Source organism: Corvus moneduloides, chromosome 7 (genome assembly GCF_009650955.1).
Source record: "Corvus moneduloides isolate bCorMon1 chromosome 7, bCorMon1.pri, whole genome shotgun sequence".
NCBI lineage: Eukaryota > Metazoa > Chordata > Aves > Passeriformes > Corvidae > Corvus > Corvus moneduloides.
Genome location: NC_045482.1, coordinates 21,699,527 through 21,725,169, shown reverse-complemented (window position 1 = coordinate 21,725,169; position 25,643 = coordinate 21,699,527). Strand labels below are relative to the sequence as shown.

The following is a 25,643-nucleotide window of genomic DNA, read 5'->3' as shown; positions in this document are numbered from 1 at the left end:
TCTTTATTATGGATTGAGACAATGGGGAAATCTTATGTCTTCACAACAGTTCCAAGGCCATACTAATCAGGTGTAATTTTTAATAAACACTGACTGTTTGGTGCTCATTCGAGGTATTTCATTAGGAGGTTATTCATTTAAAATAAATGTTTCAACCACATCAAGCTGTTACCTTTCTTGAAATGTAAATGAATGGTTTAAATGAGAAGATTAATAAAGAAGGGATGTTCCAATTCCAAGCATGGCATGCTATGTATTTTTAAATTTGTCTATGCCAGATGCTGTCAGTCAGAACAAAAAACTGTCCAAGCAGACAATCTGTGCGTCTGAATGTTGATCATGTTGGAAAGTAAAGGGGGAGGGGAGAGAGAGTGTGTCAAGGATTCATGGTCCTTCATCTTTGCAGTAGAGCAAACACGTCTCTCAGTATAACGACAGACAGCTGCTTCCACTTTCTAATGTGCCCTAACTTAGATCACTGAAAGAATTGTCAGCACTCAGAGAAACACACAAAGATAACACAGCCAGCTGCCATGAAGGGGGAAACAGCACAGCTCAGAAGAAATGGGATTTGTTCCATTTGCATGATGCTGGCTCCCTTGGGCCCCTTTCTTTCAAATCCAAAGCACAAAAGACAACACTTAACATATTTGCTTAAAGATGACAACCTCATGTTGATTTCATTTGGATGTAACAGTGTCAGGATTACAGATATAAGAATATATTATATCTGTAACGGAGACTGACAAATGTATCCATCAGTGAAACTGTCTGATTCATCTGCTTATACAGCCATTTTACCATCCCAAGGGTGCCATCTAAGTAGTAACTTTAGAAGACTGAAGGTCTAATTTTATTACACCACATTTCAACCTACTAAACAATATTATTTCTAAAATAGATCATTTTTATTGGAAGTCTCCCTGATGAAAATCCAGTAGACACCAGAGAATTTATGAACTGTATGGGTCCTTTGAACTCAATATACTGCCCATTTTAAGCAACTTTCTTTACACACAATCAAAACCTAAACTCAAATAATTGAAATTGAGTTAAAACAGAGATAATAATGGTGCCTATTTTAATATTACATCATAGTCTGTTGTTATTTGAATGTCTGCTGATTGGCAGTCCATCGCTTTTTAGAGTGCTTCTTGTTACAGTTCTGTATCAATAAAAGACTTTCTCCAGTAGAAAAACTATGATTAATTTTTTTTTTTCAATATACTTTGACCAGCTACACAACCTAATTTTTGCTTGAGGTTTTCACTGGGCACTCCAAAAGTCACGTGGAAATGACTGAAAGCCAAATACATTCCTCATCACATTGCACTCAGCTGCAGAAACAGAAAACCAAACTAAAGGGTAAAGATTTGCAAGATCCCCTGTCAGCACAGTTTTGTGGACCAGCCTCTTTTTTAATCAGATGAAACAATTAGGCCATGGTCAGACTCTCTCTAGTTTCAAATGCATTACACTGAAATGTCTGACAGCATAAGTATCCCCCCAACACCACCAAATGACTCTGCATAATGCTCCCTACTTTAACTGCTTTGTCTAGAGGAACTCGAAACTGCTTGTTGCTATCTGCTGCCACCAAGAACTGCACTGTAATTCACTAGATTGAAGTTGTTTTGTAAAATGGAGTTAACTGCTGTACGTGGAATTTCAGCACAGCAGATGGTTACCAATCATTATTTTCAATTTGTTTAGTTTCAAGCAATGGGGCTGTTTGGGAGGAGCAGTAAGGAGGACAGGAATGGAGAGAGCAGCGAGGTTAGATGCACTGGCTTGCAATGCAAGCAGTGCTAGATGGCATAGCATTAAAAGGAGGGAAAAAAGGTCTCTACTCAGAACTGCAGCACAGCTAAACAACAAAAAAACAATTTTAAAAAATGGGAATGGATAAAACCAGATTTTATATACAACTATGGACAAAAAAATGAAGAACACAACATTTGAAAGGGGGGCCAATCTATCAGTCTCTGGTTCAAGAGTTACCTTACATTTTAAATATTGGAAATGGACTTGAAAGTTTCCAAAGGTAAATTGTCTCTATTCATATTTTGCCATCATTCAAATTTGAATCATGCTCCAGTATAAGTGGTTCAGTTGTTGAACTGGAAATGGAAAAGGGACCATTTATGCACAAGTGCACATGACCAGAAATTAAGCTGTAAATATCTGGGCTGGGCCATTATTGTAGTCAAGAAACATCTGGGGCTGAAGCCGAGGCTAGGCCCCACTCCTTCTGTGTTCATGTAATTGCTTGGATGATTTATAAGTGTCTATTAAAAATGATTTAAAGAGAGATTTGGAGCCTGAATTTTAAAATCAAGATGGCTTTGCTCATGCTTTCATTTGTTCAGGAGCAAAAAAAGAAAAATCCTTTGCTGTTCTTCTCCCCTGTCCTATGTTTAAGAGGTACAATGTTCCACCACAAGGACAAAATTCACATTTTTTTAAATTCAGACCAAAGACATGACACATACACTTCCAGCAACGAAAGTCAGTGACCTGTCATTCAGCTTACATTGTTGCTTGGTGCTTTAATATTCCCCATGAAAATTGACTCTGAATTATTTTCCCAGCATAACTTTATTTTTTCTTTTTAAATCCTATAAACTGTATCAATACATTCACAGCATATTCATTTGTTCCTGCTGCTTTGAACCATCCATGAGTCAGCTAGCTCTGCCTGCCACCATGATGCCACAGGTGGTATGGGCAGAGGCTCTCCAGCAGGCATTCCACCGGAACCCAGAAGGGACCACAGGCACTGCATCCCTTCTGGGGACATTTCTGGCTCCAGGACTTGCTTGCTTCCCCCTGATAACTTCAACACAGCCTGATTTTGTTTTGCCTTTTAGAACAAGCTGTAAAAGCCACAAATTTGATAGGGTGGAAGAGAAAGGCCTACGGTATTTGGGTTTGGAGGACAACAGTAAGGGATACACTTGGACAATAACAATCCTCTACCAGCAGTTATCAAAAAAAGAGTGGTCCCTACCAGGCAGAACAGCAGGGCCAGTGTCTGACTGTAAACAACTCTGTCAACAAAAATCTTGGTTATTTAAGACTGAATAGATACCCTAACTATATTTCCAACCTATTTCCATGACGGCCGAAGCTTACTTTAAGAGTACACCTAACCTTGCAGAGATTAGGTTTGTAAAGGAGTTGACCATGACACCCTCCAGGTGTTACATCTCCTTTCTTTATTGAGGTTTCGGTACGTTCGGCAGTTTTACTGCAGAGCTGCACCCCACAACACAGAAGGAAGAACCAAGTTTGCAAACCTGGGTGTGTGCCAAGGTTGAAGTGACACACTAGTGACTGTCTCAGTCCCCTGGGAAAAAGAGGATTAGATGAATCACAAAACAATGTCACAGTTACTTCTCCAGTTAGTTAACTGTCTGTTGGTCACAGGTGATGAGGACATAAAAGTTTGACCTAGCACTTCCACAGATTTTACTCTGTCTTGGAAATTTTCCCCCTGCATCTCCATAAACTGTCATTATACTTAGACTAACAAAAACTCTGACATTTTGAAGCAATGAAAAACTTTGGAAACGGGATTGCTTCAATCTGGGAACATACTACCTAAATATTCTAAACTGTTCACAGGTTGTTGTCAAACTTCCCCAACAAAACTTGGTCGAGTACCACCCATAAGGCAGATACCATACACTTCATATACCAAACAACTTCTATTTTAATTATTTTTGAAGAAAAGGTTAGGAAAAATGGGAACTGAGCATAGCAAGGTAACCTACAAAATAAACAAGACCAAAACCTTCCTCTGTTTTTATGTTGCACAGAAATGTAGAAACCCAAAAATGAAGTAAAGCTTCATTAAATTTGTAGCTAAAATGCTGTATTCGTGCAATTTCTCAAGTAGAAATTGCCCATCTTATACCACTACACTTTTAAGTAAAGTTGTCTAAGTGGTTAATGACACTCTGTGCAATGAATTTTTCTTAAATATGCATTTCTCCCTAAACATACACTCTTAGAACAAAACTGAACTATGGATTGGGGGATGTCTTTATTTCTGGTGTCAAATCCAGAAATACTTGTTCATTTCATTCTACATCAGTAGATCTAAGGAAAATTTGAAGTAGACTATCAGATTAATTTGAATTATTGAAAACCTGATTGCTAATAGTGATATACTAAAGTAGAGAATCACAGTGAACTGGAGAACAAGTATGACTTCACATAAATATCAACATTAGTAACATTAATCTATAAGAGAATAAAAACCTCACATCTCACAAAAGAAAAGGGTTGAGCAATTGAACCTAGGCGACTGGAGCACCGTTAACTGAGTTTAATCCCACCTGGATTATTTATTATCCAGATTTTAGTACATAATAAATTTTAGTACTTAATTGTGGAAGTCTCAAATACTCTGCACTGGCTTCTGTAGTCTTTACTACAGCAAAGAGCAGTGCATACCTGAAGAAATGTTTCTACCAGGTGAAGAAATATCTGCAAGTGAGCAATATAGTGGATTTGAGTCTACTTTCATAAAGATCACCACTAGGGGAAAAAAAAAAAAAAAGCAAATACAGAAACATTCCCCAGATTAAAGAAGGTAAAAGAAAATAAAAGAAAATCACTTACTGTAGCAAAACTCCAGGAATAATGAGGAATACAGAGATTTTTTAATGCAACACAAACAGAATTCTCTTAGTAGGTGCCAGCATTAAAACTTTGTGCAGATGATTGTGCGGGTGAGGAGATTACTGCTGTGCCCCATAGAGGCTGGATGTCTGGCCAAGGAACTGTTCAGCAGCTACAAAATACAGAGGAAGCTACCAGCACTAGATCTGTAAGCAGTACTTATTCTTTTTCTTTTTTTTTAAAGCATATTTTATGTACTCTAATACACTGTAAGCATTAATACAGCAAACCAAACCTCTAAAGGATTCCTGTCAAGTATAAATACATGCATAAACACAAGATATAATTGAAAAAGTCTTTGCTTAATGAGCTCATGGGTGCTTTGGCACAGTGCATAAAATGTAGATTTGAAATTTTAAGATGATACATCAATTCCCATAGTTGAACTTCGGAATCAACATAAGGAAATAAAATCTATTCAACATCAGTTCAGTAAGTTACTCTAACATGAAGATACACCCTACAAATAAAAACAATGAATTTTTTTATCACCCCCCAGAGTACTCATGAAGTGTGGATATTTTTAAAGGCAAAAACATCTCAGGGTAAAACCAGGGTCAAATTTTGCATTGGCATAAGTAAAATGCTCTAATATACCTAGTCAATCATATACTAGTTGAAACACAGTCCACAGAGCACTTAATAGCTCAGCCCAACAAACATATCACCAAGCAGAATTTGGTGCACAAATGCAAATGAATAGATTTTTTTTTCCTTAAATCATACATGATTTTTATCCTTATTATCTTACTACCAACAGCAAGTAAGTCGTATTACAGCTAACTAGGAAACTTTCTTGCTTGAAATCCAACACTGAATTTCCCATACCATTTCATACACTAGTAAATTATATTACAACACAACAGAAATCCCTCCTGAACACACTTATCCTATAAGAAACACGCATATGCAAGGTTTCACCCCCTTCAGTGCCTTCTTACCACATAATGAACATATTAATAGCTATCCAGTTCTTGCTTACAAACTCTAGAAAATATCCCAATTTGATATCGGGTTTTTTTCTGTTTGATATAGTAAAAAGAAACACTAGACGAAAAGTAGTTATTTCTCCTCTAAATCGTTAAATGGTAAGTTAATATCTTTCATGAAAACTTCATTATTGCAACGACACAATACTACCGAGACTATTCATACTTAATTTTCTTGTAGAAATTACATTATACAACATGGCATATAATCGGTTCTGAGTGGGGGTAGGAGAGAACCAGTCGTTAACTACGACTAAAATTACCAGTTTTCCAGTGCAGTTGTCTTCTAATTAAATTAAGTGTAGGGCATGGTCATTGAGATATGCTATAATGATTTGCTTGGAAGTATTTTTCCCTTTTGGTTCCCCCCCCCCCCCCCCCCATCAGAATACCTTACACCTTTCAAAACTAGAACAGCGTAGTGGAGGGGGGGGCAGTGCTTTTGGCAGATACCATGCCAAGGCATGTATTACTCACCATCCTTCCACCCACAGTCAGGAATGCAGCTCATCTATTTCTTAGCTCTTTCCACTAACTCAAATGCTCAATACTGCACCTCAATTGCTATTTCAAAAAGACAAGCTTCTTAATGACAAAGTAGGCTGCCATTTTATTAGCAGCAAAATAAATAAAACTGTAGTGCTCAATGCTGCATCAGGCTACAGTGATGCCTGTATGTACTCTCGGCTGTTAGGGATTACACCCAAACCCAGTTCTGCTCCAGGACACCTTCCAGCTGAGTATCTGACAATGCCAGTACTGTACCCAGGAGCTGAGATCCAGAGAGCCTTGCGCCCCAGGAGCATAGTAAGTGGGCACAAGTTTCTCCTCACTTTACAGTTAGTATTTTCTATACGATCTGACTTAGAGAAGAAATAACTTATTACATCAGGGGCTCTTATCTTTACAATAAACAACTGCAGGTCACCTGGTAGCGGGCACAACAGATATTAAAGTGATTATAGCCTTGATCTTAGAAGATAGAATTACATATGTGTTGGTAGAGATGTCAGTAAAACCATGCAGAATGGCAGTTTTCTGTGTTTTAGAAGCTCACTATTTTTCTGTTTACTACATTTCAAATACAAAAGAGTTTCACAATGGCAGGGTAAGACCAAGAAGCTGGGAATGGAGGGGGGGGGGGGGGGGGGGGGCAGTGCTGGGGGATGCGGGTGGAGAGAGAAGAGGGCATGGAATGGCTTTGAAAAGCCAGGAAGGAGAGATTCTGTTTCTCTGCAATGGGTTTGTATCAGCCAGGCTTAAATAATGGTATTGCAAATTAAGGCCCAGGGGAATTTGGAGTGTACAAGTAAGCTTTTGTTCTCCAAACCCCAAAAGGTATGTGGGAGATTCGGGGGTTTGTTTCCATTTAAATGGCATATGTATTCCTAAACAATAAGTTAAGCTATTTTGCTGTTTTTATTGTACAGCCTTGCTGATTCAGTACCTGTTAGGAAAGATACTATTCCCAACCAATATAGCAACCACTCTTTAAAGTAACAATTATCTGTTACTGTACTTATCACTTTCATTTACTTGCCTTCAGAACTTCTGAACAAGGAAGAAAGCAACAAATCTAATGTAATAAACCTCACAGGGAGTGGGGGAGGAGGATGGGAGATGGGGGAAGCAACAGATCGAAAGAAGAGTGCAGGTAGAAGTCATTTGAAGGGATGCAAGCTTTCCAGTGTAAACACAGAAGCTAATTAGTATGTTGTGATTTTAAAACATATTCTGTTATCAGAAAGCAAAATAGAAATCTGTACCATAACAAAAAAAAAAAAAAAAATCTTATGAAGTCTTTAAAGCAAGTGGACAAAAACGTAGGCACATACAGACAATACACCTCTACTGCCCCCGCCCCACACACATGTACAGATACAAAATTGGGTTAGTTTTCTGTAAATAGGCTTAGCTGTTGTAAATATATCTCAGGATCTTTCACACTGTAAGGTTTCTATACAAAACCAGTTTAATCTAAGTCCCTCTGATTATTATTAGAAACTCATTATTTGAGGACATCTATCTTTACAGTAACTATGCACCATTAAGGAGCACAATGCCCATAATTGTTTAAAAAAGCCATGAGGGGGAGGGGGAAGGGAAGAGGATCAGGAGGAGGGAGAAGATAACTAAGGGAGATTTTGCAATTAGAACAGCATCATCTACTCTGCATTTTGCCCCTTGGAACATCGACACAGTAACAAACAGTTTAAAGTTTCCTCTGCACAAAATCACAAATGAATCATTCCTTATACTGTTATTAATGCATGGATTTTTGTCCTGATGAATTTAAAATGTGTTTTTACAACCACCAGGAAAAATCAAAAGCTCTGTTTCTCCCATCATACAGCATTAATACCTCAAGACGGAGATTGGAGCATTTAAGTACAAATAAAGCTAACACCTACCATTTTCTGGGGAAATTCCTTAGAACACCTAGCTTCTAAGATATGTTGCAAACCTGCGTATCGAAAGTCAATAGAAATTGCAGGGACTCAGTGCCTCTGATAACCGAGCACCCAAAAGTGGAAAGCTGAATCGCACTTGCTGAGATGCAATACTATTCGTGATGTTATCTCAGCCACTCAGACCCTTCAAGCTCAAACTGCAGCTGTTGTAATGCTCTGAAACAGAGAGGAACAGTAACTTTAGCCAAAAAGGACTTGACTGTCATGAATGAAAGTAGTGAATTCTACAACCTCTACGCAGATGACATCCTGGGGAAGTGGGGGTGGGGTGGTGTTTGCTAATTACTCAATAACAAAACATCTTTCCTTAATTAGTGGTGAAAATTATTACTCCAAATAAATACTAGTGTCAATTTGTTATTCTGTACCGTATGTATAACATATCACAGTATAACTCAATATTTCTAACTAGTGAATACTTTTAAAATGTCATGTATTAAGGCACTGTATATTCACAGTCTCTATAAGCACATGATGAGATATATTTTACCAATATCTAACTTCAAAAAACAAAGGCTTCTGATATTTACTAAACCGCGTGTTTCAACAAACATGTTCTCTGAATTTAAGGTGTGCCTTTGATATGACTGCCACATTGACAAATGCTAGGGGCCAAATAATGACAAGTGCTTCATACTCCTCATTACATAGGATTTACTGACATTAATCTGAATAACAGTGCTTGATGGGATGACTATGGTATCAACAAAATTCATGTTACTACTAAAGTTTTTAAACTGAAAGTGGAAATATAAATCAGTGTTGTAGAATAAAGAATGCCTAGACAGGACAGGAGTATGAAATACAATGAATGAAAGTCAAAGAAGAAGATGAAAATCAATGGTTAAAAAAGGTTAATTGCTTCATGAACAGTTTCCAAAATATACTTATTACAGCTTTTATTGAAGGTAAAGAGCAAGAAATAAAAAATTATCAGAAATTCTATGAACACATGAAAAATTATTGTCTTTAAAATGGAATATCTGCTTATTTATAGTATGCTCAATACAGTATCACTATAGTTATGAAGTTAATATAAAGCCTTATAATATAAAGATCCAACATTAGTAAACACAAAACCACTTAATTTTGTAAATCAAGTCTTCATTTAGCTGAAGAGTTAATAAATTTAGTCTCCTTCCATACTAAAAAGAACTGCATGCTGATGGTTTAAATTTGATGAATTTTAAATCCAGCAATTTTCTGACTGAATGGAGATATTCAGTTCACAAATTATCACAGGTAACTTTAAATCTATATTTTTATAAAAAACAACACAGACTGTTTTAATTTAAATTTCTCTACTTTAGTAATGCAGATGACCTATTGATTAAGCTTAAAGATCTTCAGCAAACTCCAGATGTATATTAAATAAAACAATTTCATAGAGTGCAAAACAAATTAATAAAAACATTGTCCAAACTGAGTTTTCATACAGCCACACTGCACTGCTATTTTAGAGCTGCAAGGGGAAACAGAATTGTATCCACATACTAAGAGTATATTTCTACAATACTGTATGTAGTCATGTGGTCCACAAATGCCAACAACAAGGGACTGAAAATAGGATCAATTCTTTTCTTTCTCAGAAACAATCTTGTAAGCATCTGAGTTCCTAAAGACATAAAAGAATAGCTACTTTTCTGAGATCTTTTGATATTGCTCTTCATGGTGGAGCTATCCACAAGTGATGGGAAAGATCTCTTTTGAAAGTAAATGGCGCTCCTTCAAATGTGCTCAGAAACATCTTTGCTGTTCCTTTCTCTGTTTCTCAAGTCTAACTTGAAAAAGATGCTTGATTTTTTAAAATTTGGTTTAGGTATCACAATGGGATACCTAATATCAGTCAGTGCTTGCAAACCTTATTCTTCCAGCATAGAATCTAGCTGTTTCTTTCTCTGCGTCAACACAGGAGGCTGAAGTAATCAGACAGGTCTAAAGAAGACAGAGGATGTTAACCTGCACTTCCTCAGAATCTGTGATGAGTAGGTTCATACTTTCAACATGACCACACTGAGCCATAAGGCATATAAATAACTACGTTCACCTAAAAGCACAGCTATCAGAGCAGTTTGTACAGCAGGGCTGCCAGTTCATAGTATTTTTAATGTCAATATTGATACTACTGTCATGGATTAATAATTTCTGCATATAATTTTATCATTCCCATCCACCCTCTGCTGTTGTTCAGTAATACAAAGTAATTGTTGGCTCTTCCCCTCACCATGTCTCCAGAAGACAAGCACACAAGATCAGTTGTACTGTCTAGGAATATCTTTGCAGCACTACAGTTTTCAGTTTTATTAAGTGACAATTCAAGCTCACTGTATAAACGCTTTTTTATTAATGACTTGCTTGTATGTTAGAATGGAGGATACAGAAAGGCAAAAAGGTCTCAGATGAAAATAGGGATGTTATTTCCAACATATTAAAAGGCAAACAGCAGTTGTCCTAAATCAGGCAAAAAAACCCCAAAACAACTTGAATGAAAACATGAAGATACATTCCTGCCACAAACCTCTGTGACCCACCTGGTTCAGCCCTTTCTCCCATCTCCTCTCAATATTCATTTTCAAATTCCCTTCAGATTAGCAGGAGTTACGCAAACATGCATTAATATGTCCCTTAAGCATTTTATCACACTAAAGAAAACAAAAAGTTCAATTGTGACCTGTACTAGGAAGTCATTCATTCAGATTCTGCTTAATTAGATGTGAGACCACTATCTTAGTTCATGAAGTTTGACAACAGTATGCTCTTACTGCTAAAGTATTAACACAAGTAAGATACATATTACTCAAACCAATTTATCATCACCAATCTATAACCAGCTTAACACATGCACACTTTCTAAAATATCACACAAAATAAACTGTGGCATACATCTTCATATATGGAGCAATTCACCAACAGAAAGTGAGCCATATGCTTTAACAAAGAGTACATGACATACTAAAAGCAGAATACAAAAGGGTTAAAAACAGATAACAAAAAGTCCAAGTAATACATGATTTCAAGGAATCTGGAACAAAAATGTACTTACATTACCAAAGTTTGTTATCATATCAAAATAATCTCAGCATTTTTGTCCACATACCTTTCAGGGTATTTGAAATTTAACTAACAACATGCTAGCAGTAGCTACACTGTAAAAGAACTGAGAAAAGAGTTTCTCAGTTACAGTTAAATAATACGACTGGTAATTGCTATTTCAGTATTTCACGGCATATCAGACTACACACTTAATAGACTATTATAAAAACAAAACATTTTAAAAATCAGCCAGTGACATGACAGTCATCTGCAGTTGCATTATTTTTAATTATAGCCAAGACACATGAAACTTTTTCCCCTCTGCAGAAAAATGGTTTAAAGAACAAAGTTTTAGTCCATTATTCAAATAATGCATGGTTGTTCTTTCTATTATAAAAATACAATAGCTTTTGTAGTAAGGAGTGTTGCTTATATGATTAAAGAGTTAGTTAAGTGTTATGAGATGTTTGACAGGTACTGTTCCAAGCACTATCGGAACAGACACACAATACTGTTATTACCATTCTGTGTGTGCCGATACCTCATAGCAACAGAGCTCGGCAAAACGAAAGCAGAGACTCCACATTTTCATCACTGCAGACATCTCCGTATGCCCCTCATCAGTGGTGCTTTCTGCAGATTACACTTTTTCATATCCTTCCCATTCTCAAACTGACCTGTAAAAGCCCAATCTCTCCCCACGTCTCTCAAGATTTTGGTAACCACGATTGACCAACTATTTCTCTTTCCATTTTCCCTCACTTGTCACACAGCGGGGCCAACCCCAACAGGTATTTAGAAGCAATCGTAGTGAAGTCCACTTGTGCTTAAGAGATCGCTGCAAATATAATTTTCTAAGAAACATTTTATATATATATATATATATATATATATTCTCTTCAACATGCCAATCGGGGGGGGTGGCAGGTACAATTATTAAAGGACTGAAACACTTAGGTTTTCTGTGACCTCCATTACACCTCCAGTGTAGGATCCTCTGCTCCTTGAAGGCGAAGATTGTATTTGTCGAACCTACGGTAACATCTGGCAAGTGGTTTTCTCTGGTTTTCTCTATTAGCTACCATCCTTTAAAGGAATACAGTTTCATCGGTTTCATTAAGGGAGATGTAAATATTGTTTTGATTGAGAGATTTATTTTTTACTTCTTTTTTTTTTTTTAAGAAAAAATAAAAATTGAATTATCTTAAGGAATTTTCTTTATACTCGCATTTCTCACACACTCTATAAAAATATCATTGACATAGGGTGAAAAGGTCGCATACCTCACCGAAATGGAGCCAAGTACTCCCGTAAGGTTTTTCACCTGGAAAATATCCCTGTAACTAATTCTATGTATTGGATTTTTTTCATTATTATTTTAGCAACAACAACAACAAAAAAAAACTCTGGGCCTTTTCCCAGCCGAGAGTTCTCTGAAGTCATCTTTCCCATAAGGAAGATAAGTTTTCACTTAGAGGATAGCATCTCTAGCAGCAAGATTTTAATACTCTGCAACAATATCAGGGATACGCAATCCTGAATTTACAGCTCTTCAAATTGCTTTTATAGCTATACTATTCATTTTGGATCAGATGCTTATCTAAAATTCCATACATCCATAATATCTAATTTAAAACAGCTTCCAATGAGTCAAAGAACAGTACTGAGGGGAAAAAAAAAAAAAAAAAAAGACAAGCCACCACAACGAAAACAAACAACAAGCAAACAAACAAACAAGCCACAGTGGTCCAGATTCTGGGAACTGTACATTATTGTATCTTTTTAAAGCCAAATATTTTTCACACCAGCTAAGGATTGGGCCCAATAGGCACAATTCCACTTCAAACTTCACTTTTTTCACCTCCATAGTACTGCTTCTCATCTGCTCTGTTAGTAACACGAGAATTTCTAATTAGCTTATTCCGAATTCTTTTACAGTTATTTTTATGTCTTATCAATACCTGAGAAGGAAAAAAAATGCTGATTTATCAATTAATCAAGCTTTATGGACATACGATATTCCTCAATACTTCAGAAATGTCTGCAGAACAATTTCCTCCAATCGTAAGATCAATGAATCAATGTAAAACCCCAGTAATTAAATTTATCAACTCGGTATCAATACAGCCAGCACTTTATGAAAGTATTGTGTGAAGTTTCTTCTGTTAACGGATATATTGATTGAGGGCAAAGAGCCAAATATTTCTATTATTAGATCTGGGGATGCAAGATCAAAACTCAGTCTGTTATAAACAACATACAAATGTTTCATATAGACAGATTTTATGCTGATTCTGTGCCATTAAACCCACCCCTAAAAAGCAGATAAGCCTTCTAATTGATGATTAAGACTACAGAAAGATCAGTCATTATATTCAATGCTTCTTATATGCATTCATTGAATAAACTTATTGACAGAAACCATACAGAATAATTTCCCTCTAGAAATTATATTTTAAAAAGAAACAGAGCATCTAAACAACAGCAGACTTCAAACCTTGTTCATGCAGCATAAAATAGCCTTATTAAATTTTGAAATTAAACCTTTATAGTTTGAAAGAGATTTTCTCCATTGTATATAGCAGTTATTAATAGAGAGGTGAAAAATAAAGCCTAAAGATGACATATCTAATAAGAGCCATAATAAAAACAAAACCAAGAAAACATAAACACCCTCCAAATGTTCTACAGATCAATTTTTAAAGGGCTAGTATACAAACTATTCCAGAATATATTTTTAGTTGCTATCCCTTATTACATACGCATAAGCAAGTAGGGCACAAAAGTTCATCAAGTGCCATCTTTCAATTATAATAAAAAAAAGTAGCAGGGTTTTTTATATCAATAAAATAAAACACAAGAAATGTTTGTCTCTGCTTAACTATAAAAAAGCTTAAAGAACAGCTAATGACATAAGACTCATCATTTTCTCCCATGAACTGTATGATGAAAATACCAATAACAATACAATCTTCATATTTCTAAAATGCTGCTAGAATAAGCAAACATCCCTGTACTTCCACAATGTTGCAATAAATAAAAACAATTTGATCTAGTACTGAAGGTATCTTATTATGACGGGAGGAAATAACAACAAAACCTCCAAACCCACCAGATTCATGTAGGAGTCACATCCTGTTACAAACGTCAAACAACAATGAGCCTTTATTACCATGCTATGATTCCTTCATTTCAAACATGATTAATTAGCAAGTATAACACTCACCAAAACTCCCACCACGCTGCTGTTTGCTGCCTATTTTCAAATGGGTCTCTATCAAGTATTCATAAGCAGTGTTAGTCTCATTTACGACACTGAAGAAAAGAAGTCAAAGCATCCTGCTTTAAGGAAGATTTCACTTATACCCTAGCCTAGAAAAGCACAGAAACCAGAAACCCAACAACAACCAAACACCAAACTTCTGTTTCTTCAAAGGGATTCCTTGATAATCCAGACACAAACTTTATGCAAAATGAAGAACTTTTTTGTGAAGTTGCTAGACAATTTAGATGGTTGGAAATAGAGAAAGATAAAAGAGCAGTTTTAGACTTTGTTTTGGTCTGGTTTTTTTTACTTGCAACCTCAACTTTACACTCAATTTGAAATATACTGCTTCTGTTGAGAATGAAAGCATGGTTCATGTGCTAAAAATGGATAGAGAAAGAGAATCAGAAGGGGAAGACACACTTAACAGTACTCTTAACATGTTTTAAGCTATACAAACAGATACCTTCAAATGTACCTTACTTGCAATAAACATTACTTTGGCGGTAAAAGAAACTTTGCTTCACAGGGATGAGAGGTGGAAACTGAGATTACAAATAGAAGAAGAAGAAACAAGACTAAGTGGAGAGGAAAAAAATTGCCTTCTCAAGCTGAACTCTATAAATACCATCAGAAAGACAACAAAAAAGGTTCCATTTGGAAGCAACAGATGTATTCCTAAGCAAGAAAATATCCCCGATGAAATAATGCAGAGAGAGATTCATACAGACAGGATCTTCAGAAGCATGAAAAGAAATTGCCTGTGTGGCAAAGCTAAAGTTTCAATGTGAAAATAAAAATTAGGCAGAAGATCCGATACCTCCTTAGTTTACCAGCTCTTATATAAGAGATACTTGATGATTTTGTCATGCCCAGACCACAGCAATTTTTAAGTGCAAATCAGTCCTACTCTCTCCAGCTTTCTCAATTTTATAAAATTGGGATCAAAAACATCAAAGCAGCTTCCACTTCGGACCTAATTTTTAGAGGATCAATGTGACAAGTCACTGCTTGATAGATGTTTCTCTTGATAAACGACTTGTTCAAAAGAGACATTGTAGCTTTCATTTCCTGACCACAACACACTTTTAATTTGCAACAGCAGAGCTGCTGGAGTGTGACTAGTTCCCACTTTCCAGTCTTTCAGGACCGTGGCACTGTCAGGCCACATGCACGGGCAAAACAAAAACTCAGAAAGAGACGAATTTGCAGAAAGAATTTTAGCAAAACTTTTCCTCAAACAGGAACCTGATTATATTTGATTTCTCCTAACAGTGGGCTCTTAAAACCCCCTCCCAACCACCCCCAATCCCTAACATTTTAGGGAAGCGAGGAAAGAGAGAAGTCATATTGGAAATATATACTTAATCACCACAGAATATATATAGCTGCCTAATAGTATCATGTTTATTATCCATACATATATTACTGCTACTATAATTATTATTATTATCTGGGAATTGCATTTAACAGTCCAAGCCATCCACACCATCAAATTTCAGCTCTCAGCATACTGTCCGATTCCCGATTTAAAATTTATAAATATAATATCCTCCTCATCACAAGCAGCAGTCCAATCTGCTCTGAATATATATTACAGCTTTAACATCACAGAGGGAAATCTCCCATCTGGCAATCACATTTGCTCCAACAGCTCTAGGAAAAAAAAAAAAAAAGAAAGAAAAAAAAAAATGTTCCGCTCTCGCTTGCTTGCTCTTCTCCTTAAAACATTTCTCAGAGCAAATTATGTGCATCTAAAATAAACAGTTGCCTTATTGATCGCTTCAAAGTCAACAAGTTCTAAATGCAAAATGCAATCAGATTATTCCCATCATATAGCACCTGGGATATGTTTAGCAATACAGTCACCTACAACATCAAAATAGGAGTGTACATTGTGCAACTGCTCTCTCAATTTCTTTCTTGCATTCAGATGCGTTATTACAAGTGATCATCAGCCACACACTCCAGACCTCCCCCTTATCCCAAACACACACACACACACGCACGCACACACTCTCCTAGGGTCTCTCTCCATCCTTATTTGTTACTATCACACACAATTAAAAGTGAACATACCCCCTTTTTGGTTGCACAAAACAGACTAATAGTCACTTTTGTTGTTACTTCCTTAGCCTTAACTGCATACCTAGAGGTGCATCTACTGCACCACAAGGAGCTCTACTGAAATTCCCCATGCTCCATTTTATCTGACTTTTTTGGAGGAGGGGGCAGCATGGGGGGCTGGAGAGTGACCGTTAAAATGAAGCCAGTTTCAGCACCTGATTATTTCATTCTGTTAAGCATTGAGAGCAGAGCAGTGTGAACCAGCCACTTGTAAACTGAGCATAAAATATTCCTCATTAAATCGTATTACGCATTCGGCCACAACAGTAATTTTGTTTGTTTACATGCAAAACATTCCCTCACTCCACATCAGTTAGAATCTCTAGCAGATGATTACGCTGAAAGTAAGAGAGGGAAAAGCAGCTGGAGTTTCAATAAATACTAAAAAAATACTAGTTTGCAAAAGGAAAAGATGCATTTTAGGCATGTATGTACGAGCACACAGATGTGTAGGTGTATCTATTCATTGCTACACGTTTTTGCCCTCTCCACTCCCCGAGTTTTACTAATTTACATACCATTGGAGTTCAGTGGTGTGTATAGTGCACTGCTGGTAACATGCAACTTCAGGTTTTACAACTGAGATCAATACAATGGACAAAACTAATGCCATAATCGAACCAGAAACGACAAACAAATGATAGCAAGAGAAAAAAAATGCTTATATATACACAAGAAAATATACTATTAAACATTAGGTATTTATTACAAAATATTTGCATGCAGAGTCCTCGGTGCGTTATCATGCTATTTAAATCTGTCTTTGCTATTTAGATGCAAAGGAAGTAGATCCCAAAACGGACATACCATAAACACTGGTGCTACTGATCATTTCTTGCTGGCAGCACAAAAAGCTGAATTGGATTTTTCACAAGCAGGAATTCCAAAGGTTGCTTTTCATTAAAGCCACTTTTCCTCTCAGCTATCAAATGTCACTGCCTTGAAACGTGGGCCCTTTCGTCAGGTATTCATTTAACCTACATGCATATAATTAAGTGGGAAAGCAACATCAACAAAAAGGGGATCTCAGATCACAAGAGAAGAAAGAAAGGGGGAAAAAAAGCACATGACCAGGAATGCAAGTCCATGTCAATTTCACTCACTCCCATTGAAACTAACAAGAGCTCCAGGGAGGATAGTAATAGGATCAGTGGATTGTATATACCATTAAATTATACATCTTTCTCTCCCTCCTGAGCCAACAATACGCCCACCACGCTGTACCCCCTCCAAGATGATGTGCTTACATTTTACTGCAACAGCTCCTCTGACATATTCTTGCTCCCCCCACCTCCCCCCCCCCCCCCCCATCCAAGACACAGTAATTTAAACCTAACTTTTGTTTTGCGAGATTCTTATTTGCACTTATTTGGTCAGAAGTTAGTTGTCTCAAAGTCCAGACCCGCGTTACCTGCAGTTTATTATTTTCAAAGCAACTTAAAAATAAATCCAATTAAGAGGAGGAGGAGGAGGTGGGGAAGGAGCTTGCAATCGCGAACTCTTAATCTGCCTACTATTGTTGGCAATGATCAAGGAGGAAAAACCATGCACTGCGATTGTATATCTGTACTTTCCAGACTACGATCAGGCAAGCAGACCGGAGTGCTTAGTATCAGAAAACGACCGCAAATTAGGCAAAATATTTAGGGCACGAACAGGCGATTAATACGCGGCTGTCTCGGAGAGCTTTAAGATTTAATAAAATTTAAAACGATGGTAGGGAGACTGGGGCGGGGGGGGGGGGGGGGGGGGGGGAGAAGATCCTCTTACCTGGAGATTTGGTACAAGAACCCGATAGGTTAGAGTTGCATCGATCCGATGTGTTTGCTGATGAATGGGGGCTCGGGTTAAGTGAAGGTGCCTATGATTTGAAATCATTCCAAGTTTTTGAAGGGAAGACTGACTGCAGCCTCTGCCATGTTGGAATTTCAAACCCAAAACAGCTGCTTTGCAAGGAGCCAGCATGCCAGCAGCTGGACGCCTGCGCAGAGCGCCGCCGAGCCAAATTCAAATCACTTTCACGCGAAGAGCCAAAGATCAGTTTTCAAAGGGGGAGCGGTGCGGGGGGCGGGGGCGTTCCGCGGTCCTGCGCGCCGGGGCCGCCGCTTCCCGCGGGGGGCGGCGGGATGTCCGCGCCGCGGCTCCGCTCCCCGGGGTGGCGGGACGGGGGCAACGGGCAGCGGGCTTCCTCCGCGCCGGCGGCGGCGGGGCTCCCCTGAGGCGCGGCGGCGCGGGGCCGGGGCCTAGCGGCGGCCCGCACCCGCGGGGCAGGCGGGCGGGTTCCGGCGGCGGAGGTTCCTCCCGGCTGCGGCCGCCTGCGCTCCGCCGCGGCCGCCCCGCGTCTCCCCGCCTGGGGCCGGTGGGGTGTCCCGGCTCGGCCGGCAGCGGCCTGCGTGGCTGCCCTGGCCAGCAGCTCTTGCGCCGCGTCCCCGGGCGGGCAGCGTCGGGGCTCGCTGGTCGCCACCGCCTCCCGCCCGAGGAAAATGGCCGGGGTGGAAGTGCCGTCCCGGCCCGAGCGGCGGCGGCGGGGCCGCGCAGCCGTGCCCGGCCCCGCGCTGCTCCCGGGGAGCCCCGGCCGCTGCCCGCCGGAGCCCGGCTGCTAGCAGCCGCGGCGAGGCATTCCCGATAGCCGGCAATGGCTGAGGGGCCCCGGCAGCCACACCTCCCTCTCCCCGCACTTCCCAACCCGGCTCGGCGGGGGATGGCAGGGAGCCAGCTCAGCTACCCCGGCCCACAGCTGCCGGGGACTCCCCTTGCATCAGAGGGATTCCCCGCGGGGGGGGGTTGTTAGACGGGCTTTACAGCCTCCTCATGCTGGCAGGGAAGGGCATATCGTGGCCTGGCGGCACAGACCGGGCCCTGCCTCTCACACACGGGTCTCCCCGGCGCGGCCGAACCCCGTGCGCCGGTGCTGCCCGGCACCCTGCTCTCCCCGCTCCATCCCCGCACACGTCTGCGCGCCCGCTTCCTTGTCACCGCAGCTGTGGAAGGGGGAGTGAGAGCTTCCCACGGGACAGATCCACATTCCTGGGCTTGCACCTGGGACTATCAGAGCGTTTTTACCTTCAAACGGGGAAGAAGCCCCGCTGTCCGGATGCTGTTCTTGGGCTTTGGTTCAGATTGCTGGACTGGTTTCACTTCCTCTCTTCCTTGTCCTGCTGTGGAGTTAAGGATGGTTTGGGAGGGTTGTTTGTCCGTCCTGGATATAGAGGAGACTGATTAAATTTTCTTAGTAAAAGTGGAGGATGTAGAGGCAGTTAAGGCTCTGGAGGAGGCAGGGGAGACCAGTCCCAGGGGATTAGCATCTGGAGGAGTGGGAATAGGCTCGTTTCCCATCTGTTTCTTTTTGCAGTAATATAGTAGGCCTAAATAAAACTCTGAACTAGTTGCCAGCAGAAGCTGCTGTGAGCTGTCAGCCAGTCCCTATCCTACCCGGGTAATGGAGGAGGAAAAGAAAGGACAGGAAGGCCTGTCTAGTTGATGCTGTCCATGAAGTGATTTAGTCAATCAAAATTATTTTTACCTGCTGGTGAAAATAGGCACCTTTCATGCTTTTGGGAGGCTGTAGCCAGCCCGGGTGACAAAGTTGTGCCTAAAGATTGGAAATAAAAGGACGAACCAAAAGGGCTAGACAGACTTCTGCTTATTAAGAGTATGGAAGATGTTCCTGGCTCACTTGGACAGCTGAGCATAATGCTAGAACTGCTACACGAGGAGAGCACTGCTGGTGGAATAACAAAAGTGTCCTGAAACAAGGACCTGGTTTGGAGCAGATACTGCTTTTGCTTCCCAGAATGTCCCAGGTAAAACAAAACAGACACAGGAAAACATGGTTAAACTGAATTTTGGGATGTAGAGAGCTATTTTTAGAACTTGCAACATAGCTATAGCAACAGAATTCTATAGAAATAGCTTTAGACAGCTGCCCAGAGAAGCCAGCAGGCGAGACACCCAGTCACAGCACCTGCTGTGGTCCAGCCTGCACCATGCTCTTCTGACACCTTTTCCCTGCCCTCAGCATCGAGTGGCTCTGAGCAACAGGCCCAGAGGCTGGGTCAGCCCGTTGCCTGTGCACACAGCTGCTCGCTGTCCCTTCTACAAGAGCTTGTGGGTATTAAGCAGCCACCTTGGCAAGCAGACAACTGCTCCAAATGCAGGTAACACATCAGTAGCCTCTGGTATTCGCTAATTTGACCCAACTATACATGTTACATTTAGAAGTCTCTGATGCTGAAATCTGCAACACAGCATATTGCCTCTGCTACTGTTGCCACCACCAGGCACTGAAAATAAGTCATCACGATCGATCCCAAGGTCATGAGCTTGGTCTAAAAATCATATTGTTAAACATAAAAAGGATTCTTTTGTCTTTGCTACTTTATACATATGGTTTCTTTTCCCACTGTTTTCCCAAACATGGCACTATACACTTTTTCTCTCAAGTGGAAGATGAGTTCCTTGCAGTTACAGACCTCTGTGACTTGTACCTGTAGGAAAACAACTGGCAATTACCATAAGGCATTAGTTGATAAGCACAAGTGCTTTTTAAACTTTTTGACCAATAAAGAGTGTATTTACCAATCTTTGTACTGCATTAACCTCAGTTTTTTCATCTTATATACCTATATTTTTATTTTCTTCAGGCTTCTCCTGCCACATTAAAATAAGTTGAAACAATAGGCATGCAGTATATGTTTGTATGGGCTGACATTCATTTCTGTGCAGAAGGTCAGCATAAGACATACTATATTAAGTTTTTATTTTGAGATCTGAATTAGGCTGAAGTGAAGGCCTTGTTCAGCTCATATGTACAGCGGATGAATTCCACTCTTTGTTTAAAATGCCACCAGTCCTGATCCTTCTGAATGGGAAATTCTCACAGACTTTCAAACTGGGAATGTTACTTGGAGCCTATTTCAACATCTAGGTGAAATGTTTACAATGAAATTTAAAACCACATAAAACTTGCCTGGTTTCAGGTTTTGTTACAAACTCCAAACTCAGACCAGATTCTTCGAAAGGTTCACAGACCTTTTCAGCAAATCTAGATTAATAACATTTAAACCAACTGAATTGTGGAAACAAAACAAAAATCACAGAAAACAAAGAACAAAAACATCTAACTATGCTCCTATGGGATATTGATGTGATGCATGTGAACTTCGTAGTTTCTACTTGATAGGTCTAGTAAAGGCTTTTAAAAATTATAATAAAAACAACAGTGATACATTCTTTAGTGATTTTACATTAATTATATGGATTTTATTTGTAAATGAGTGGAAGTTTTCAAAATGGCAGACAGTGTCTGACTTCTAATGCTGAAATTTGGCAGCACCTGTACTCCCCTTGTGCGCTGGCAGTGCAGACCTCCAGGGTGGGGCCTCCTGCCTGTCTCCCTCCCTCTGTGCTGGGAAATGCCTCCAGTCTCCCACTCTCAGGCCTCATGTGGGGCAACCACAGTTGTCATTGCCTACTAGGATGTGCTGCAATAAACAGGCTGCAAGTGCTCTTTTTTGGAGTTTTGGTCACTGGTGACTGTAGGTATTATTTTATTCCTTTGTGAGGAGCACAATCTGTTTAAGAGCTCAGACAACTCAAATCAGATGTTTATAGCACCTGGATCCCCACTGAGCAGCTGAGATGGCTCCAGATCCTACATGCTGGGACTTTTCCAGAATGTGTGTGGTAGGCTAGCCCCTCCTGGGCCTCTCTGACTAGAGTGGTCATCATACAGAACTCCGGTCTCTGCAGCTAAATGTTCACTTGCTGCCTTTTCAGACCACAGTCTTGTGTGTCAGCATGAGTGCAATGCCACAGGTAGCTGGAGCTCAGATTCCAAGAGGCAATGACATGTGTGGCCCTAAAGCATTTATAAGTATAGATCATAAGTAATTGTCTCTGTTTTGCATACAGGCAACTAACACTCAGTTGAACTAATGTCATATAAAAGTCCCATAGCAAACAATGGGACAATGGTTAAACTCAGAGGAGTAATACATTCCAAATATTGTTGCATGTTACTTCTAAGTTCTTCCCAGGAGATTGCAAGAGATGAAATCCTTCTTTCTAGCCATACCACTGTTCTGCACAGTTTCACTTCAAACACGTCTAAGCCTTAGGTCAGTGAATAAGCCACGAACACATAGAGTCTTCCTGGACTCCTTAACGCACAGCCTGCTGGTTTAGGAACTGGACAGTACCTAGTCTCACAAAACATCACTTGACTTCTCAAACTAAAAGAGGGTATGCTTAGATTAGATATTAGGAAGACATTTTTTACTGTGAATAAAATAGACAGTGGAATGGATCGCCCAGAAAAGCTGTGGATGTCTCATCCCCAAAGGTGTTCAAGGTGTTTGGTGAGGCTTTGAGTAACCTGTTCTAGTAGGAGGTGTCCCTGCCCACGGCAGGGGAATTGGAACTAGACAAACTTTGAGGTTCCTTCCATCCCAAACTATTCTATGATTCTATGACCAAACACTGTATTTAGTGTCATTCCTGACTGTGTCAGAAAGAAAAAAACTATATAGAGAACATCTGTCCAAAGAGGCACTTTGCATTTTAGCTGTGTGTAAAAGCAGATCACTTCTACAACTTGTAACCACTTTGGCTTAGATTCTGGAGTTTTAAAGGGATAGCATGTCCAATATTTTTGTTCTCTTCTTTGTACTTTTCCACTTCTGTATTAATCAATCACCTTTCTTTCAGTGAGATTTCCAGACAAACCCTTTACTGGTCATCCTCTACAATCTTGCTGAATATTTGATGTTTTTGGCATCGTAAAAGTATTGGTCCACTGAAGTCACTTCTATTTTCCATTTTAGTCCTTGAGGAGAAGTTGTTCACAATATCCAACAAAAATATTCATTGAGCAAGTGCTCTGTATAACAGAACAATATATAGATGTTTGTCACATAAATATCTGACAAGACATATGCCTTCTGGCATTTCTTGAATTTTGAGTGCTTAATACTTTTTACCCTGGTCACGAATGCATTTTTACTACAATTCCCCATTTTTTTAAAGCAAGCTTTAATACAGAAAGTCCCTCTTGGGGAACTCTAGGAAGGAATTGAATGTTTTTAAGGTTTTTGTTCTCTGTCTTCTTTTGTTTTTCACAGTGCTGTTCATTAACTGGTTAAAACCACACTAATCCCTGTAGTTTGACTTAACAAAAACATTAATATCTTGTTCTCACTTAAAACACCTTCTCCTTATTTGAACTAGAGGAGGATGAGGTGCCCACACAAGGCCAGAAGGATTCAGAGATGTTCGACAGTCCAAAACACAAGACCAAGACACAGGAATGACATCTACAAACACATTATGTCTCTTTTTCCTGTCTCTAACTCCTTCTTGGCCTTACAAATACTCTTTTTGCCCTGGTGCCAGCATCTTTCTCCCTGATTCCATATATCTATTGCAATCCTTCCCATTTGCATTTGCACCCCTGTCTAGTACCAGTCTCACTCATAAGTCCTTGTCCTAAACTACCATCACGTTTTGTGACCTTTGACTTGTGCCTTTTTCCTGTGTCTGGACACATTTTCTTTTGTTGCTTTTCTTTTTTTCACTTTCCTTAATGGTCTCCCTTTTCTGAATTCCAATCAAACTGCTTCCTATTCTATGTTTTCTGGTGACTTGCAGGAAGAAGATGGAGAACATCTGATGGACACCCTTATTCTCTTTGTATTTAGCACCACTCGCAATTGGAAAGAGAAAACTGAGAGCAAATCCTGCTCAGATCTGCAAGCCCCAGGAAAAAATACACCGAAAAAGCACACAGAATCTTTGAAGAAGTGGCAAATGAAATATGCAAACATTTTTACAGAGGCTCAGGTTTCTCCAGACTGAGGAAGACTTTCATAGGCTGGTGGAAGAGGAATATGCCTTCCCAAGCACGAAGTCCCAGTACAAGCAAGTAGTCAACAAAATATTTCAAAAATTTCTTAACATGAGCAAACCAGATTTTCCCTCAGTGCATTCTGAGAATCAGCTGACCACATTTGCTGAAAGTTTGGAAAAAACAGCCCAAGGCAGATATTTGGCATGAAAATTGCTGCCCAGTTGTTTATGTTTGACAAACTAACAAGCAACTGGAAACAGGTTCTTACAATGAAACTTTGACTCTAAATATCCCACTAGAGAGCCCACAATTAATGATTACCAATAACCAAAATGTATTTTACATAATGCTTAATACTTAATGACTTAATTTAGACACTGCCTAGAAAGAAAAAAAATAAAACCCCAACACTTTATTTTGGAGAGGGAGTGGAACAGTAAAATCAAATAATAGTACGCTTGCAAAACTGCAATTTTTTTCCCAAGTACTTTTTCCAAGCACTTGATATCAAAAAGTCTTTGTATCTCATCTCCAAGTGTACATTAAAAAATCTCTCATTTACCCTACAATGGAATCAACTTTGAAATCAAAGGGAAAAAAAGAAATTTAGCAGAACAGTGGACTTGCTCAAAGTCACACATGCACATGAAAAAGTTTCCCTGAAAAATTACATGCTATAGGATCTGCATGTCTGATAAAATACCCACAGGGCTTTTTTTGCTGTTGCTTTAGAAGAAAATTTTTACTCACTTTTTTTTTCTTTTAATGTGTAAAAGTTCCCTTACTTTAAGACAAATATCTTCCTCTAAGTAACACCCCAACACCATGTTATTGATCTTCACAGTATGAAATTATTTTAATAGCAAAATTAAAACAAGGTTTATGACCTATAATACAATATATATATAATAATTTATTATTAATGTTTTAAATATTGCCTTTGGTGTTGATGTGGGTGTATTTAAGTCTTGAAATAACATAATCTATCTGTTCAGTCTTCTCTAAAGCTTTTCATTCTCTACAGCTTTTCAAACAAGTGAATATTTTTTTCATTCATGCTAGGTATTCATTTTTAAGAATGTCATGTTTATGAGCCTTAATCAAATATTCAAAATAAAATACCTTTCTAACATGCAAAAGCACCAACATTTCAGACAAGTTTATTTTACATTTTTGAAGAAGAAAAAAGAAAAAACTATTCAGACTTCAAATAGCTCTGTTCA

The 25,643-nt window shown here is 39.2% G+C and overlaps 1 protein-coding gene across 3 annotated transcripts in view; it reads right to left on the bottom strand.

Annotated features, from left to right (window-relative positions):
* The window catches only part of FIGN (fidgetin, microtubule severing factor), a 106,204-nt gene extending 86,393 nt beyond the window's left edge, over positions 1 to 19,811 (bottom strand). Inside the window, exons 1-2 of one of the 3 annotated variants that reach the window (XM_032114622.1) lie at positions 18,345 to 18,685; positions 17,382 to 17,551 (exon numbers count right to left, since the gene is read on the bottom strand). In XM_032114622.1, the coding sequence (XP_031970513.1) occupies positions 17,382 to 17,406 (25 nt within the window). In that variant the 5' untranslated portion in view covers positions 17,407 to 17,551; positions 18,345 to 18,685. Of the gene's footprint in view, positions 1 to 17,381; positions 17,552 to 18,344; positions 18,686 to 19,637 lie in introns of those variants that run through there. The other 2 variants (XM_032114624.1, XM_032114623.1) reach the window with 2 other exon arrangements.
* Between the last annotated feature and the right edge of the window lie 5,832 nt (positions 19,812 to 25,643).